This window comes from Medicago sativa, chromosome 3 (assembly GCF_051527215.1).
Source record: "Medicago sativa cultivar Bolivia chromosome 3, Bolivia_mono, whole genome shotgun sequence".
In the NCBI taxonomy this organism is placed as follows: Eukaryota; Viridiplantae; Streptophyta; class Magnoliopsida; order Fabales; family Fabaceae; genus Medicago; species Medicago sativa.
Genome location: NC_140751.1, coordinates 15,072,062 through 15,090,158, shown reverse-complemented (window position 1 = coordinate 15,090,158; position 18,097 = coordinate 15,072,062). Strand labels below are relative to the sequence as shown.

At 35.0% G+C, this 18,097-nt stretch overlaps 1 protein-coding gene and 1 pseudogene across 1 annotated transcript; one reads left to right on the top strand and one right to left on the bottom strand.

The window, feature by feature from the left end:
- The first annotated feature begins 649 nt into the window (after window positions 1-649).
- On the top strand, window positions 650-1,676 carry LOC146936016 (protein FAR1-RELATED SEQUENCE 4-like). The gene is made up of 3 exons (XM_085757661.1): window positions 650-1,240; window positions 1,354-1,431; window positions 1,531-1,676. The coding sequence occupies exons 1-3, from the start codon at window positions 653-655 to the stop codon at window positions 1,540-1,542; spliced, it is 678 nt and encodes a 225-aa protein (XP_085613787.1). The 5' UTR covers window positions 650-652; the 3' UTR covers window positions 1,543-1,676.
- A 5,853-nt stretch (window positions 1,677-7,529) lies between these two features.
- On the bottom strand, window positions 7,530-8,203 carry LOC146936015 (uncharacterized; annotated as a pseudogene).
- Between the last annotated feature and the right edge of the window lie 9,894 nt (window positions 8,204-18,097).

Below are 18,097 nucleotides of genomic sequence, written 5' to 3'. Positions count from 1 at the left end.
TTTTGCATCAATTAGATTTTATTATAATTTTCTTATTTTAATTCGAGAAATGCTAGGGACAGTTGCTTTTACACTCTCTCTTAAACACTTGCTCTTTCATTGGTCCACCTCACCTTCCTTTTCATTAACTTTTTTCAATTACAGGCTCTTTTTTTTTTTAGAATTCAATCACGGCTCTTGAAAACAGAAAACATTTAATTGTTTTTTATTTATTTTTTATTGGAACCTCAAACGTTTTGGCGCCTAGCTAAATTGGCGCTAAGTAAACTCTGCTGCAAGTTCAGAGCTGCTACTCCCACCATTTTCCTTTACAAAGTGATTTGTCCATTTATAAAAAATAAAATAAAAAATCATTGGCTTTTTCTTCATTTTCTCAATTATCAGAAAGTGGATATATGTGTTTATCTACAAATTCATCAAGAGGAAGAAGAAGCAGAGAACTACTTTGAAGGAAGTAGAGAGTATGAAAACTACTTTGAAGGAATTTGTTGAAAAATATAAAGTTGCTCTGGAGGATAGAGAAGTAGCAGAGAAGCAAGCTGATTTTAATACATGGCACAAGCAACCCGTTCTTAAGACTCCATCACCTTTTGAAAAGCAAATGTCAATGGTTTATACACATGAAGTGTTCAAAAAATTTCAAGTTGAAGTGATGGGATTGTCTGGATGTCATCTTATGCAAAGGGATGAAGATAATCATCTCACTTCTTTTACAATATACGACTTTGAGAAGAAAGAAGAGTTCGTTGTAGAGTGGGATGCATCAAAAGTGGAAATTTCTTGTATATGTCGCTTGTTTCAGTATAATGGTTATCTTTGTCGACATTCATTGATGGCCTTCCAATTTATTGGTGTCTTTGCTGTTCCATCAAACTATATACTGAGAAGATGGACAAAGGATATTAGAAGTTTGCACCATAAAAGAAAGACGAATGAAGATATGTGTTCCAATAAGGATAGATATGATATGTTATATGAAAAGGCCATTCAATTGTTGGAAGAAGGATCATTAAGCAAGGAGAGTTGTAACTTTGCATGTCAATCAATGGAGGAGGCCTTGAAACATTGTGCAATCATTAATCAATCGATGAAAAGTAGCAGAGGAAATGTAGGGAAGAAAATTTTACTTGACAAGAAATTACTTGATCCTAAACCAGCAAACACAAAAGGAGCTCCGAAAAGAATCAAGAGTGGGATTGAGAGAGGTCGTAAGAGAACAAGCAGTGGCAAAGTCAAAAAGGTTAGAATTTATTGCTTTGCTGTGATTTTCATTTCACTAAACTTTCTTAAAATATTCATATTTAAGATGATTTCTCATTGTTGTTTTTGTGATGTGGTTATGTGAAAATGAAGTCTGCATTTGTTGAAAAAGAAGCAGTGATATCCTCTGATACTATCAATGATGAAGCAGTTGCTACATCAACAAAAGTGGTATGAGATTTCAATATTGAACTTGATGCATGTTTATTCTAGAGTTGCATTTGAGTAACCAACTAATTATCTCTCTCATTTTTATTTCTCAATTTTCAGGCAAGGAAGTAGAGTCATACAAGTTAAAGGACATGACATTTGTTTAACTTGATTGCTGAATTTGTTGTGTAAAAGGATTGAACTCCTAATTTGATAAATGTTTTTGTATCAGTATCAATTATGTCTCTATGAAACTTTTTAGTTAATTTCATACTTGTTCCATTTGATATTCTATAAATCTTATAATTGTTGACTATGTTACTCCCTTTAGCATATCAGTAAGCTTATAATTGTTTTGCAGGATTTGCTTCAGGTGTATGACAGTATGAATTTCCTTTTATACTTGTTCATTTTTTCTGCACTATATAAGCAGCCTTTAAAAATAATTGATAGCATATCTATGAAAGTGAATAAATGATAATTAGTTTTTGTTGGATGCTATCGATTTCAATTATAGTGAAAGTGAGAAGTAAGAGTGTGTGATTTCAATTTTCCTGCAAGTATATACTATATATGAGTATGGAGGATGGTAGGTGTGTTTTGGAGAGATGAAGTATAATGAGTGTTTTGACTTTTATGGAAATGCTAGTGTGTTTCGGATAAAATAAATAAATAAAAAATGAGTGTTTTGTCTTATATAAGAAGTAGATCAACAGGTACAGCAGGTAAACAAGTAACAACCGAATTAATAAAGCTTTGTGGACCAATGAAAGAGCAAGTGTTTAAGAGAGAGTGTAAAAGCAACTGTCCCTAGCATTTCTCTTTTAATTCACATATCATACACCTCGAATGTAGGACACAAATGTAGATGGTCTACAAACGTGAAAATACAACAAAGTTGATAGTTTTATTATTACCATAGTTTCACATATTCTATTTAAACTCTCATATAATAATAATATTAATATATAGTCTTATTCACATATTCAATTTCAAATTATTACCATAGTTTCAAATTCCCTCCTATATGATTATTGCCATAAACACATCATAATTAAACCAATTCTTTTAGTTTTGCGTTGCAAAACATGATGGACGAAATTCCTCAATGTGCCTTGCCCCATTCGGACATGCCTGTGTTGGAATTAGTGATTGTTGAAGCGCACGATGACGTGCATTTATGTGAAGTGGAGGGAATGATCCCGGTTACTACGGACGCAAGCGTTACACAAGTTCTGGTTGTTTCCGCGACGCTTTGGCATTGGGATGAGCACGTTGACGTGCATGAAGTGGTTAGTGTAGATTCCTCGGCCTTGATTACAGATGAAAGTGATGTGCCTATCAATACTATTATAGACATGACAGTAGCTTTAGTAGACCTACCTCAAAATTTTTAAAACAGCCCTTGATGATGATGTCTCGGCCATGGTGCAACAGGTTGGGCACGGTTCAGCAACATGTCCGGCCTTGGATGCAACTGTTAGCTCCTTGATTGCTCGTGTTGCTGGCATGCAACATAGTAACCCACATATTCAACAAGATTTGGATCTCTGACACATGATCAAAGAGTATGATCGGCACTCAGCAGAAACTCCATTTGTTTTGGTCTTGTCTAAAAAGCAAAAACAGATGTTGAAGAAGCACCAATTCGATGGGAAGTCGCCTTACCGTGCCCGCTCCATGGGTGAATCTTCGCCGCCTGCCCAATGATTATATTTTTCTGGAATGTTCGAGGAATTGGTAACTTCGACACCAGAGTTACTATAATGAATTTATTTTTGCCTCATACACCTTTGTTATTATTTATTGCGGAACCTATGATTGATGTGTCACAAATTTCATCTTGGTTTTGGAAGAGTATTGGTATTTCGAAGTTTTGTGTCAATGAAAGAAGTCCCTTGATTTTGAATTTATGGGCGCTTTGAGTTACCGTCTGAGTTGTGTTTGGATTTCTTTCGGGACAAATGTGGTCTGCCTAATTACATATTTCCTTACTCTGTTGTTTTTATTTCTTGCATTTTGTTTCTGAGGGTTTTGGTCTAGTCCCCCTCTTTGTATATACTTTCATTTTCCCCTTTTTTAATAAAAATTTGAGTTTAGCGGCATAGGATAGAGGTTCCTCGGGATGACAACTTAGTTGGAATGACGGTGTAATTCTATTATCATTTAGTACATTAACTTTCTAATAGTTTCAGAAATTCTATTAAAACTCCACATCCAGCTAATATATCAAATTCAACCATTATGAATTAGGCGAATTCTTTCGTATTAGGCCGGGAGTGCGACGGCCTAGGGCCCATGCCGGTAGGGGGCCCTAAAAAAAATTATCGGTGGGGGTGCATATAGTAATAATTGGTTTCTTGGGGGTTTATATAGTAAAATATACCAACAGGCCCGAAACGTTGACATGAAAAGCTGGCCTTCAGTCTGTTATTGTTTTGGCCTTTTTGATGCAATCTGCTATATATATCCCATATAAAACAAAGCTTTCTATATACACCCTCCCAAAAAAAAATTGGGCCTTTTGTTCCTAATAATGTGTCAAGAAATTTTTTATATTGTTTGGAGCCCTTTGTTCCTAATAATGTGTCTTACTAATATTAAAAATATTTGTGATATTTATTATCCAGAAAATTGGGAGAATATATTTGTGATATTTATTATCCAGAAAATTGGGAGAATTTTTGTAACATCCCAGACTGCTTTCAGGATTGCCGACAAACCCCACAAACCAACATGAGTCTTTTCAGCGTGTTTTGTCCTCACTCGCACGCTTACCGGGAAACTTCCCGGTAGGTCACCCATCCTAGTACTACTCCAAGCCAAGCACGCTTAACTGTGGAGTTCCTATGGAATGAGCTACCGAAAAGAAGATGCATCTTGTTGATATGGGTAGTACCTAACAATTCTTATAAGCCTTCCTTCAACCATGTAGTCCCATACCTACACGGCCTCCGGATCGCTCTCATTCCGATGTGATTCGGTTCCTCCTATTATCGTGGGGTCATCCTTACGGATAGTGCCTGTTCCAACTGGCGGGAACCTTTCGTATCCAACTGGCGGGATATGAAAGCCACGACGTGGGTGTTGCATGCCCACCAGCTTCTGCCTGGTTCGTCCCCGAACCACACCGTACTGGGAGAGGTCTGCTCTGATACCATATTGTAACATCCCAAACTGCTTTCAGGATTGCCGACTAACCCCACAAACCAACACGAGTCTTTTCAGCGTGTTTTGTCCTCACTCGCACGCTTACCGGGAAACTTCCCAGTAGGTCTGATGAAAGTCGTTTTCTAGCATCAAACAAGATAAGTATTTGTATCGTCTCCACAGGGATTAGTGCGATATCAAGGACAATTTAACATCAATTATCATTCCAAGTATTAAGAGTACTTGTTTGTTTGAATTTAAATGTAAATAGCTAAACTAATTGCAAAAAGTAAAAGATGAGATTAATAAGGCTTGAAACTTGTTAGGAGTAGAGTTCCTTAACCAAGCATCACACGTAACCTAATGATCCATACGAATTCTAGCTTTGTAAACAACATTATCACAATCAATTCTAAACTATCCTTCGTGTCCAAAGTGATATAATTAACTCTAAGGTATCGTTTAAACATTCGTGTCCAAATCCCTTAAACGATAACAAAGTCGATCAAATAACCTAATCGACCGTGTCCAGCCTGATTAAGTATCCGAAAGCATTTAACTCTTGATTATGGTGATTATCACAAGATTAACAAAGATGTCAAGTAAGTTAACCTAAGATATATTGCTACTCTAGCTCTAGATTCAAGAGTTTGTGTCCAAAGCATCTTGAATCTCATTGAAAGCATTAACACAAGAATAACAACAATATTGAAAATAAATTGCTAGAACCATATGTAAGCTTAAATCAAAGGATTACATGTTAGCAAGGATCAAGTACCTCTCATCCCAACAAAGGATATTTAGCTACACATCATCATGGAAGCCTTGCAAGGATGGATTGAAAAGGAAGGAATCATTACACCTTGTGATATCTCACAAAGGAAGAAGAATTCAACTTCCAAAATCGCTCTCACTCTATATGCTCTACCCTATTTTCTCTCCTAGCATCTATAAAAATATCTAATGGAATAATATATCTCTATGAAAGAGAAGTAAAAGTGTTATTTAAAGGGGCTGAACTTTTGCACCTACGCTAATAGCGAAATCCACGCTATTAGCGAAGTAGGTCGGCCTATTTGGTGGCCAATGATATTCTGCCACGTTGGTCCTTGGGCCCTACTTCGCCCAAATTACGCTAATAGCGTGGTTCTCTGGAGCATTTACGCTAATAGCGTAGATCACGCTAATAGCGTATTTCTTCATGACTTCTTCTTGGCTTCGCTCCAGATACGCTAATAGTGTAGCCCTCTGGACCTTGACACTTCATTGAACACGCTAATAGCGTAGAATACGCTATTAGCACCATTTCTTCAAGCTTGCTGGACAGCTTCTGCCATTTTGCACTTTTTCATGATGAATTGGTCTTTGATCAGTGTCTTGAGGCTTATTCATGCACAAAAGGATAGAGTAATGATAAGTAAAGCGTAATAAGGCATTTAACGCTTATTTCTCGGCTTTTCCTTCAATTACTTGCAAAGTAAGCAACAAAAAGTGCTTAAAATATAACATGAATTTAACACTTTTATGACACTTATCACTCTCCCCAACTTAACTCTTTGTTTGTCCTCAAACAAAGGATTTGAAAATCAAACAAGTTAATGACAAGACACAAGTACAAAAGGCTTTGAAAACTCTTTCAGATGAATGATTTAAAAGTGAATGCGCGGGCAAGTCTAAGTTTCCAACTAATCTAAAATTCTACTAAAAATATGAGATGAGTCCTAAGTACAAAGTTCATGTCAAATATTTCAAGACAATAATATATTTATTAACGAACCACACCTAACACACTTCTATGAAAGTAGATAAACAATTGGAATCATATGAATGAGGATTATGAACACACATCCAGCAATCAAGTTAACATTCCAATCATGTTATGTGTCCATCCAAATATCATTTCAAAAGGCATAAAAACATGGATCAAAAGGTCTTTGAGGGTTATAACTTGGCTTGGCTACAAAAGAAATGTCATATGTGGGGCAATTGAAATCAAAAAGCCTAACAAAGAGGAACATTCCTTGAATCAACTATTAAATTCCACAATCTTCCCTACCAATCATTACAAACCCTTGGTGTTTACACATGAAGCACTTTGATCTTGACAACTTATTCTATGTATCTACAACACCATGTTGTCTTGATCAAAGATAAAATTACACCATTATACTTGACAAAAGATTTACATCTACCTTCTCTCCCCAACTTGAATCAAAATACACCTTATTTGAATGTTCCCTTACTCTAAGGCAAAAGGACAAATAACAATGAAAATTTAGGGTTCAACAATTAAAAACATATCAGAGTCTTAAAATGCGTCAAAAATGAACTGGATATTGAAAAGTTTAAAGGCAAATTCATCAAGCATTGTACTTATGAATTGACAGTTCATAATTGAGGACTTCGATTCATTTGGCTCAAGTGGGTTAGCAAATACTCGCTCTTCTCACAAGGTAGGCTATTTGTGGTCAAGTATGTTTCACTCATTAACAAAAAATGTGCCTTGATCACTTCCATGCCTTCACACAATTCAAAACAATTATTGGATTTAAAATAACATAATCGAGTTAAACAATGAATCCGGTCTCCTTGCATATGTACAAACACTTGAGGTTTCCTCACTTTTAGGCTAGAACTAAGTGGTCCACAACAAACACATTATTGCGAAGAACTAAATGAAATGAAATTTACACAAAGTACTCGTTCCATATTCGAATAAAAACCTAGAAAAACTGGAAACTTGTACCTTGGCTTTGCGCTTTAATCACAACTATGAATCATTATCAATCATCTGAGATTTGAGATTTAAGCAAGAGCGATATAGAGGAAACTTCCACAATGTTCAAATTAAAACAAAATGAAGTACTTAAAAATTGCTAACACATTATTTTAACAGTAAGAGAACTTACCAAGTTGGGTTGCCTCCCAACAAGCGCTTGTTTAACATCGTTAGCTCGACGCCTTTTTCGTTAGGGTGGTCAAAATGAGACGGACAATACATCATCCTTTGTATTCCTTCTTTTCGGGAGGAATTCCATGAACTTTAGATACAGATGATGTGGATTCCATGTCCTCCTTAGCTTTGTTTTGAACAAGGCGCAAATTTCATCAATGACCCGGTCTATTTCTGCCTTGCTCACTTTCTTCCCCTTTTCTTCCATTAAGTCTTCATTGCCAAGTAATCGTTCCTGTTTCTCTGTCACCTTCATTGCTTCTCCAATATCAACAGTTTTGTCCTCTTCAGTAAATGACCTTTCTTGAGGAAGTTCAATTTCATGTGGTGCACCACATTCCTCTACGATTGCATCTTCCTCATTTTCATCAACACCTTCTTCAACAGTCTCTCCATTTTTCTCACACAGATTTGATGACTTTTCATGTTCTCCGTGAGTGGATTGAATGTTGGCTTGGTTATCCATGATTTGAGCTTGAATCATCTCCAACTGAATTGATAAATTCCTCAATCTTTGGTTGGTATTTTGCATGTTTATCATGGATTGTTGCATGAAGATATTCAAAGTATTTTCCACATTGGTCATTCGTTCATCTTCAAAAGGATATTGCTGATGCTGTTGATATGGTTCATACTCGGGTGGAGTGTAGAAGTTGTTATAACCATGATCAGCCATGATTTTGTCTAGGTGATGATCCTGAAACGGAAACAACTAACAAGAAACTTTTCTTTGTTTAACAAAGAGGGGTTAGTACAAACAACTATAAAGTAAAGAAAAATATTTATGGATTATGTACGAATGCTTAAAATGATAAATCAATTGTACTATCTATGATATCTAAACACCAGTCACCGGCAACGGCGCCATTTTGATGAAAGTCGTTTTCTAGCATCAAACAAGATAAGTATTTGTATCGTCTCCACAGGGATTAGTGCGATATCAAGGACAGTTTAACATCAATTATCATTCCAAGTATTAAGAGTACTTGTTTGTTTGAATTTAAATGTAAATAGCTAAACTAATTGCAAAAAGTAAAAGATGAGATTAATAAGGCTTGAAACTTGTTAGGAGTAGAGTTCCTTAACCAAGCATCACACGTAACCTAATGATCCATACGAATTCTAGCTTTGTAAACAACATTATCACAATCAATTCTAAACTATCCTTCGTGTCCAAAGCGATATAATTAACTCTAAGGTATCGTTTAAACATTCGTGTCCAAATCCCTTAAACGATAACAAAGTCGATCAAATAACCTAATCGACCGTGTCCAGCCTGATTAAGTATCCGAAAGCATTTAACTCTTGATTATGGTGATTATCACAAGATTAAAAAAGATGTCAAGTAAGTTAACCTAAGATATATTGCTACTCTAGCTCTAGATTCAAGAGTTTGTGTCCAAAGCATCTTGAATCTCATTGAAAGCATTAACACAAGAATAACAACAATATTGAATATAAATTGCTAGAACCATATGTAAGCTTAAATCAAAGGATTACATGTTAGCAAGGATCAAGTACCTCTCATCCCAACAAAGGATATTTAGCTACACATCATCATGGAAGCCTTGCAAGGATGGATTGAAAAGGAAGGAATCATTACACCTTGTGATATCTCACAAAGGAAGAAGAATCCAACTTCCAAAATCACTCTCACTCTATATGCTCTACCCTATTTTCTCTCCTAGCATCTATAAAAATATCTAATGGAATAATATATATCTATGAAAGAGAAGTAAAAGTGTTATTTAAAGGGGCTGAACTTTTGCACCTACGTTAATAGCGAAATCCACGCTATTAGCGAAGTAAGTCGGCCTATTTGGTGGCCAATGAGATTCTGCCACGTTGGTCCTTGGGCCCTGCTTCGCCCAAATTACGCTAATAGCGTGGTTCTCTGGAGCATTTACGCTAATAGCGTAGATCACGCTAATAGCGTATTTCTTCATGACTTCTTCTTGGCTTCGCTCCAGATACGCTAATAGCGTAGCTCTCTGGACCTTGACACTTCATTGAACACGCTAATAGCGTAGAATACGTTATTAGCACCATTTCTTCAAGCTTGCTGGACAGCTTCTGCCATTTTGCACTTTTTCATGATGAATTGGTCTTTGATCAGTGTCTTGAGGCTTATTCCTGCACAAAAGGATAGAGTAATGATAAGTAAAGCGTAATAAGGCATTTAACGCTTATTTCTCGGCTTTTCCTTCAATTACTTGCAAAGTAAGCAACAAAAAGTGCTTAAAATATAACATGAATTTAACACTTTTATGACACTTATCAAGGTCACCCATCCTAGTACTACTCCAAGCCAAGCACGCTTAACTGTGGAGTTCCTATGGAATGAGCTACCGAAAAGAAGATGCATCTTGTTGATATGGGTAGTACCTAACAATTCTTATAAGCCTTCCTTCAACCATGTAGTCCCATACCTACACGGCCTCCGGATCGCTCTCATTCCGATGTGATTCGGTTCCTCCTATTATCGTGGGGTCATCCTTACGGATAGTGCCTGTTCCAACTGGCGGGAACCTTTCGTATCCAACTAGCGGGATATCGAAAGCCACGACGTGGGTGTTACAATTTTCATAACAAAACATATTATATTTTAGTTGAAAATTGGCCTACTATAGAGAAATTAATCTTAATCTTGCTTTTAAAGTATCACAAATAAATTCATTATATCAATATAGTTATATAAACTTGGTACTTGTAGCATATAAAAAGAGGAATGATTTACTTGTAGCATACAAATGAGTTCTTGTATCTTAGATTACTCTAAAAAGTCTAACCCTGATTTTTTATCAAGTATTATTGTTGTTATGGGTTTAACCTTGTAGAATTTTGTATCCAAATGTCTAAAATTTAATTAATTACGTATTGATATACTTTTATTTTTTTGGTTTTATTATCATTAGATGTCAAAAATTCAGTGTCTACTATTTAGTAGCTAAAATTTCAATCTACTTCACAAGAGCTATTGTTCTCAAATTCTATGGTATTTTGTTTAGTTTTGTTTTCTATGGAGTATTTGATTTATTTGAAGATGTTGCCTAAAAAAACTTTTATCTCGTGGTGAAAAGCGAAGAAAAAAAAGAAAAGAAGCGTTAGTAAAATCATAACAAGAAATTAAAAAAGTTTATGATGTATTATATTGAAAGGGCCCATTTTTTCAAACTATGCCTAAGGCCCCTAAAATGCTAGGAACGGCCCTGCGTATTATGAAGCTTTGAAGTTTTGTAGGAGATTGATACCAGTAAGCAAAATATATCAAAATTTAAATTTACTTTAAAATAATTAAATATAAGAAACGTTAATATGATGTTAAATGATGGGTACGTAACTCGGTCAAAAAAAAATGATGGGTACGTAACCTACAAAACATTTGGGTACTAGAATGTTCACCAAACAAGAAAAACTTAAAGGAAGTTCCAAATTAGTCCCCAACACAAAATAATAGATCTAGGTCTCTAACAAAATAAATATACCAATTTGATTCTTATAATTTTAAATGTAATTTTTTTTTTTTGAAATATAATTTTAAATGTCATTAAAAAATCAATTATATTTAGAGTATATAATACATCAATTTTAAATATAATAAATGGCGAAAATTCTTTTGCCTGCGCAACACCTATTCTCAATCTAGTTACATCTATTTTCAAGAATAATTAATTTTCTGATCAAAAAATTTTGAATTCAAATTTGATATTGAATCAATTAAATAATTTCAAATTTATATATATCTAAATGAGTAATTAAAATATCAAAAAATAGGAATAATGCGAAATCTATTAGATATTTGCATAATAATTCTACAAGTCGAGATATTTTCATAGGTAAGTTCTATGTCAAGGAAAATGAAAATACAAAGACGATAAATTATAACTATCCGCATATGGAAAACAAATATGTCATGAACTTTGACACAAATATATATATATATATATATATATATATATATATATATATATATATATATATATATATATGGATGTCAATTTGTCCATATAAATGGTCATATATGTGGCTACTACTCCATTTGTGATCACGCATGTAGAAACTTTAGCTCTGGGCGTACAAGTGATAAGGCATAATTTATGTGGTTTTTAAGTGTTTATTTCAATAGAATTTTGTATGTTTTTGTCACTTTATAGAAGTAGTTTACTTCAATTGTTTGTGTTTTAATTCCAGGTAAAAATAAATGAAGAACAATGATTATGGACCAAGTCAAGTGTTAAAGGTCAAGAAAAAGCTAAAAAATCATGATCCTAGGCCATTTTCATCGCGCACGGTCGTGCCTCACTTTGCACTGACCGTGCGCCCCTGTCCCTCAGTCCGTGCGAGCAAATGCCGAACAGCAGGCACAAACTGTGCGCGCCGCACGCACGAACGCGCGTTCAGAGGCCACTTTTGGCCGTTTCTACTCCAGGCCATTGTGTGCCTCATAGGCACGACCGTACGCGCCTCTCGGCCTATTTTAGCTGTTACAAACTCTTGGAATTTTCCCATTAAAGCCTTGTAATTCATGGTTAATGATTTGTGTGTGGTTTTAGGCTATAAATAGAGCTCTAATGAGACTGAAAAACCACCTTGGATCATTGTGAACTTACTATATTCTTGCAATCAAAGTTTGTCATTTTGTTATAAGCTTTTGCTATTATTCTGCACCTTTACATTTTGTTCTTTACTTTCTTGCTCTTTATATTTCTGCACTTTATAAGATGAAAACATAGGCTTGGATTGTTAGTGATTTTTTATTACGACAAACCAATAACCCATAGACGCTTTTATAATATGAATTTAAACCAAAATCTATTGAACTTCTAAACTCTAATTAATTCAACTAATTAATCATAATTGATAAAGAAATCAGTAATTACAATAACTCTCTGAGGAACAATATTTTTACTACTCGATAAGAACCATACGCTTGCGGTTTCGAGTCAACAAGAATTGGGGATAAATCTTTCAAAATATTGAGGTGATTTTGTAACATAATATTCGTTTTATATAGTTGTATCTAAACAAACTAAATTATTTTTAAAAATAAAAGTGATTTTATTATGTTAAACAAACATAAAATAGATTCTGATTTTTTATAAAATCTATAAAAAAAAATATTTAAACATTTTTTTAATCTGTAACAAACAGACCTTATGTTTATCAAAAAAAAAAAAACAAACCTTATGAGGAGGTCGATTGTTATAACTTAAAAAAAAATATCAATTTAAAGGGAATTGTATGTGTGTTGTTATAGTTCTTAAAAAAGAAAATCAAGGATCTACAAAAATAAAAATAAAAAGTTTGTCTTAAAAATATATTAAGAGTAGCTTTTAAAAAAAATTGAAAATAAACACCAAAAGATAAAGGTAATTTTGTAAGTCCTCGTGAGCTTAGCTCATTTGGTAGGGATAGTGCATAATATATGTAAGGTCCGAGGTTCAAACTCCGGCCACCACCTAAAAAGAAGGCGATTGTGTAACAAAAAATTCATTTTATAGAGTTGTATCTAAACAAATTAAATTGTTTTCTAAGTTAAGTGATTGTTATTACAATTAACAAACACAAAAATTAAGTCAATGTTAAAAATCATTTTAGAAGGTTATCAAACCTTGGTCAATACATTCCTTGTTAATCAAATAAAAATAAAAATTAACATATCATAAAATTTAAATTAAAAAAATTGAATGTTGGATAAATTATACATAATTGATTTTCTCTCAAAGTTATCAAATAAACATGACTTTGGAGTAATGTATTTCAATCTTAAACTACATGCATGTACAACTAATACATCTTACAAAAAGTACATATATATCTCATTTCTTCATGTTCAAATATGACTTTTAAAGTCATGTATTTCAATTACAAACAACAACACCAACTACAAGCATGAACCACAAATATATTTTTTAAAGAATACATTTTTTCATCAATCTTCATATAAAAAATAAGTCTCTAGTCATGTATGTCATGTGAGAATAAACATTATATATGTTAGAAATACAAAGAGGTTCTTAATTTTAACCTTATTACATTTATGTATTATGTTTCTACTTTTTGTCAAATAACTTAATTAATTTTTTTATAAATAGTCACAAAAGATTTAGTATTGTTTTATTATGTTTTGGAAAAGTTATAAATTACATCAATAACACCATTTTGAAACTAGACGGAAAATATCAACAAAATTGTTACCCTCTAATTATTTAGAATATCATTAACACCATTTTTAACTCATATATATATATATATATATACACACACACACACACACACACACACAAATGTATAAAATAAAAGACACTTTTGAAAACATAGGAGCACAAAAATTGTTACCCTCTAATTATTTAGAATATATAATATTAAAACAAATTAGTCTCTATCTAAACTATATGTATGTATTATTAAACCAAATTGATGTGCTTAGTGTCTTATTGTAACATCCCGCCTGTCAGTATCAGAATATTATCAGTCGAATGTGTTAGGGGATTATTTTCAAGAAAGGTAAGTATGGAGAATAATTTTATGTAAAGTCAGCTTACTGCAGGTCTAAGCATCAGTGTCGGTTTTAATACGTTTGAGGCAAGGGCAGTTTGGTAATTTTCTAAGAAAGGGATATTTATTTGAGATAACCCCAAAAATATCTCATTTCTCATGTTCTTTCTCTCTCCTAGTCTTTGGAAAGATTTTCTTCTCCTTCCCTTTCTCTCCATCGGCCCTCTCTTCTTCCCTTACCTCACCAACTTATCAAATCTCTTCCCTCATGGATTCTTTATCAAGGTTGGTTCCTCCATCACCCTTTAAGAGATTGTGTAGCTTGGATTAAGCTTGTTTTCATTTCCTCTCCTCTCTCCACCAAACTTTTCCAAAGCTTCTTTCTTTCATGGCAATCTTTAGATTATGTTTCCTTATGGACCTCTTGAACTTAAGGAAGCTTGGGTTTTGTTTGATTTCCTTCATTTCTCCTCTTAAGGATGGATACAAAGTTAGGGTTTTGAAGATGAAAGTTTGAATTGGGATGGGAATTGAAGATTGATGGAAGAGGCAAAGATCATGGTGTCTTGGAGTTCAAGAAAATAACAAGAAATGGAATGGTATGATTAAAGAAGGAAAAAAAAAAAAAAAAGGGAACATGAAGCTAGGGTTTGGCTTGTTGATGCTTAGGAGCTTTTGGGAATCAAATGCAAATCATAGGTGAGTTCCTTAGATAGCTCCCACCCTTGGGATTATGTGTTTAAGCTTGCAAAGAAAACTATGTGAATTTTAGGGTTTAAAGTATGAGTTAGTTGCCCAATTTTTCTTGCCATGCTTGCTATACTTGTATGTACTTGTTCCATGACTGTTTTACAGGTTCTAATGATCCTAAGGGTCATATGACACTTGGAGATGATTGGTTTGAGGTTTTTAAGTCAAAAATATCAAATTTGAAGTTGCTGGACTGTCACAGCTCGCCACGGCGAGTAAACTGCTCGCAAGGCGAGCTAGAAGGTCGAACAGGGGGTCCTGCTCGCCTCCAACTCGCCATGGCGAGTAGGAGCTCGCCTCCCCAGCAATTCCACTCGCCTAGGCGAGCTACACAGTGGGGAAACCCATTGTTTTGTTCGCCTCAGGTCGTTTCGGCGTTTCGCGAGCGGTTTTCTTGTGCAGTCTTTTTAAGAAAATTAAAACCCCTCAAACCAAGATCCTAATTGTTAAACTTTGAAAGGAGATTTCTTTATAGATGAAACAAGTATTTGGCAAGTATGGTGAAGCATGGTAAATGAGAGTTTTATGTTTGAATCGGGTAGTAAGCTAATCCTTAAGAAAGGGGAAGATCATAGAGCCTCGATATAGATATCGAGAACTAGATAGTTAGCAAGAAATTAATTATGCTAGGTTGGGAGAGATTAGATATCTCTTCACAAGGAAGTTAAGCAAGAATCCTAAGTAAGGAATGACGCGAAGTGTAAACTCTTCGCATATGTTTAAGAAGATCATGCAAGTATGATAAGCTGTGGTTTGATAATTATATCTCTCCACTAAGATTAAGAATGTGCATGATCAAGTAAGTAAGTATAAATAGGTTTATCCTTTTTGATATGTATACGAGTAAGATAAGTTTAAAATGAATTAAGTAGGTGGCATGTCTCTTGCAATCCATGAAGGTATGGATTCAAGGGGTTCTCATGATGAGAACGATTCAAGCCGTAAGGGACCCGCATGTCACTGAGTGTAGGTGTCGTGTCTTTTGTATTCCTTCCAAGGATGGATGCAAGAGGTTCTCCAAGAGGAATGGTTAAGCCGTAAGGGACCCGCACGTCACTGAGGGAGGTATGGGATTGTACTTGGGGCTACTCCACCCCGGGGCTCTCCGTAAAATGAATCAAGACAATGAATGTTTGTTCAACGCTAGCATAATGAATGTATGAACGATTATGATTATGTATGATATGATATGTTTATGATATGATGATGATGTTAGCTAAGAACAAGTTGTGCAATAGAACAAGATAAGAATGTTATGCCGATGACGATCTTAGGGTTCCCAAATCGTCCGGTTTAGGATCGTGTCATGAAAATGTTATGTTAAATCTTGATGCGTATATCGTATCTTGAGATTGCGGTTCTAGGATCCCTTAACCGCCATGACACATATGATAATAGTAAGCCTACAACAGGTAAGATGGTTTATGACGGTCCTAGGATGCACAACCGTCTAAGTATGCAAATCCCCACACACGTATAATCAACCGCCAGGTTGTAAAAATAGACACGTGGTGACCGTAGGTTTCCCCCGTGGTTGCCTATAGCCTAGGATTAGGTGGAACTCACTGAGACATTATGTCTCATCCCAATCCTTTTTTGTTTCAGATAAACAGGTCGGACATCAAGTTAGTTGCCAGATGGATATCTCATCAAGTGCTCGTTCGTACACGCTGAGGAATGGATATGGATTTAAAGGATGCATTTGTTATTATGTTAGACAAAAAGGTTTTGTATCGTTTTATACGAACGTGTATTGATGTATAATATTCATTCGAAGTTTTTATGTTGTACTTTTAATGTATCCAATACTAAAAATAATGCACGTGCTAAACTTTCTAGATACGTTTAGTATGGGTGTTACATTTGGTATCAGAGCAGGTCGATTCAGACCGTGCCTTGGGTCATTAAATTACAACTAAGGTAGTGGGACCATTGGGTTCCAGGTAAATGTTTTACTTGTTGATGTTAGTTGAGCCTGATCAACTCAATTTAACACTCGACGGTTAGAACGGATGCCTGAGAGCTGAATAGGACCCAGGAGGAATGAAGTAAGAGATGAAGTTGCACCGCAAGGTAAGAACTTGGGATGAGTATTAGTAAGAGTTATCGTGCGAGAAAGTGGACGGTGAACTAGGTTGTGGAAATATAGATCCTCTGGGAAGGTAAGTTAAAGTTGAGAAGGAACGTTCCGAAAGTGTTGGGTAAGATGTGGAAGATACTTCGCATACCCGTAAGTAAAAGTTTGGAAATGTCTATGTATGATCTGAAGTTTCAGTAAGAGCTGTTGTTGAACAGATTTATTGTACAGGAAGGAGTTGTATTCTTGAACGTAAGCACAAGGCTACCAGTTAGGAAGAAGTTGACGTTGTTGACGGAATTAGTAGGCTCGCAGGGATAGCATTATGTAATGAGCTGATGGATTTGTAAGATCAGGGTGGATAAGGTTCTAGTATACGGAAAGTGCAATAAGCGGCGACGTAACTAGGAAAGTTACTCGTAGTAGATGAAGATAAGGATTTAAGCGAAAGTTTAGGATTGTCAGAGTTAAGGCGTTAATTTCCGATGTGCCGAGAATGGTATCGATATTGGTTGATGGTTGTTGTGCACATATTAAAGAACTTTTTACGAGGATGGGAATGAATGATATGCATTGGGTCACTTGAGAAGAATGTTGAACGGAAGAAGCTCACCAATAGCGAACCTGGGGCGAGGTTTCTGTTTTTCCAAAAACGGTTAGTTCGTCTCAAGGGTTTGCAGTAACTATTGGAGAGTTATTTTCGCAATAATATTTTAAGTAATGAAAACCTTTATGACAACAAGTGACGAATGCATGTCACACCCTAAGATTTTCAAAGGAAGAAGGCATGAGCAACTATCAACGGAATTGATTCTATTCAAGGTAACCTCGGAAGTTAATGTGTCAAGGGTCTAGAAGGAGCTCAGATCAAGAGTCTAGAGGTTCTGGTATTTAGAATGGATGTCACGAAATTGAAGACATGAAGTAAGAATTAAAGTGGTGCGGAGCTATAAGAAATCACAAGGTTCTTGGTTTTGTGGAGTTATGAGTATTCCTCAAACCTACGTTTTGCTTAATTAACTTGCAAGGGCTCGTTAGGATGTTGAATTATAAGTTTACAAGATTTTAGAAAGAATTATGCATATGGGTGATTGGAGTTGATGCTTTTGGAAATTCAAAGAAATTTTGTAGGTACCGGTTGTTACGACTCGGGTAGAGTAGACTAAATTCACCGGAACTAAGATTTGAAAGCACGGTTGTGTTGTCAACTCGTTCTGTGAATTTAGAGTAACGACTGGGGCCTAGATTCAGTATAGTTT

Bases quoted from the DNA above. Each gene is read 5' to 3' on its own strand.
- LOC146936016 (XM_085757661.1), top strand. From the start codon at position 653: ATGGGATTGTCTGGATGTCATCTTATGCAAAGGGATGAAGATAATCAT. The intron at 1,241-1,353 runs GTTAGAATTTAT...GTGAAAATGAAG, and splicing joins GCAGTGGCAAAGTCAAAAAG to TCTGCATTTGTTGAAAAAGA.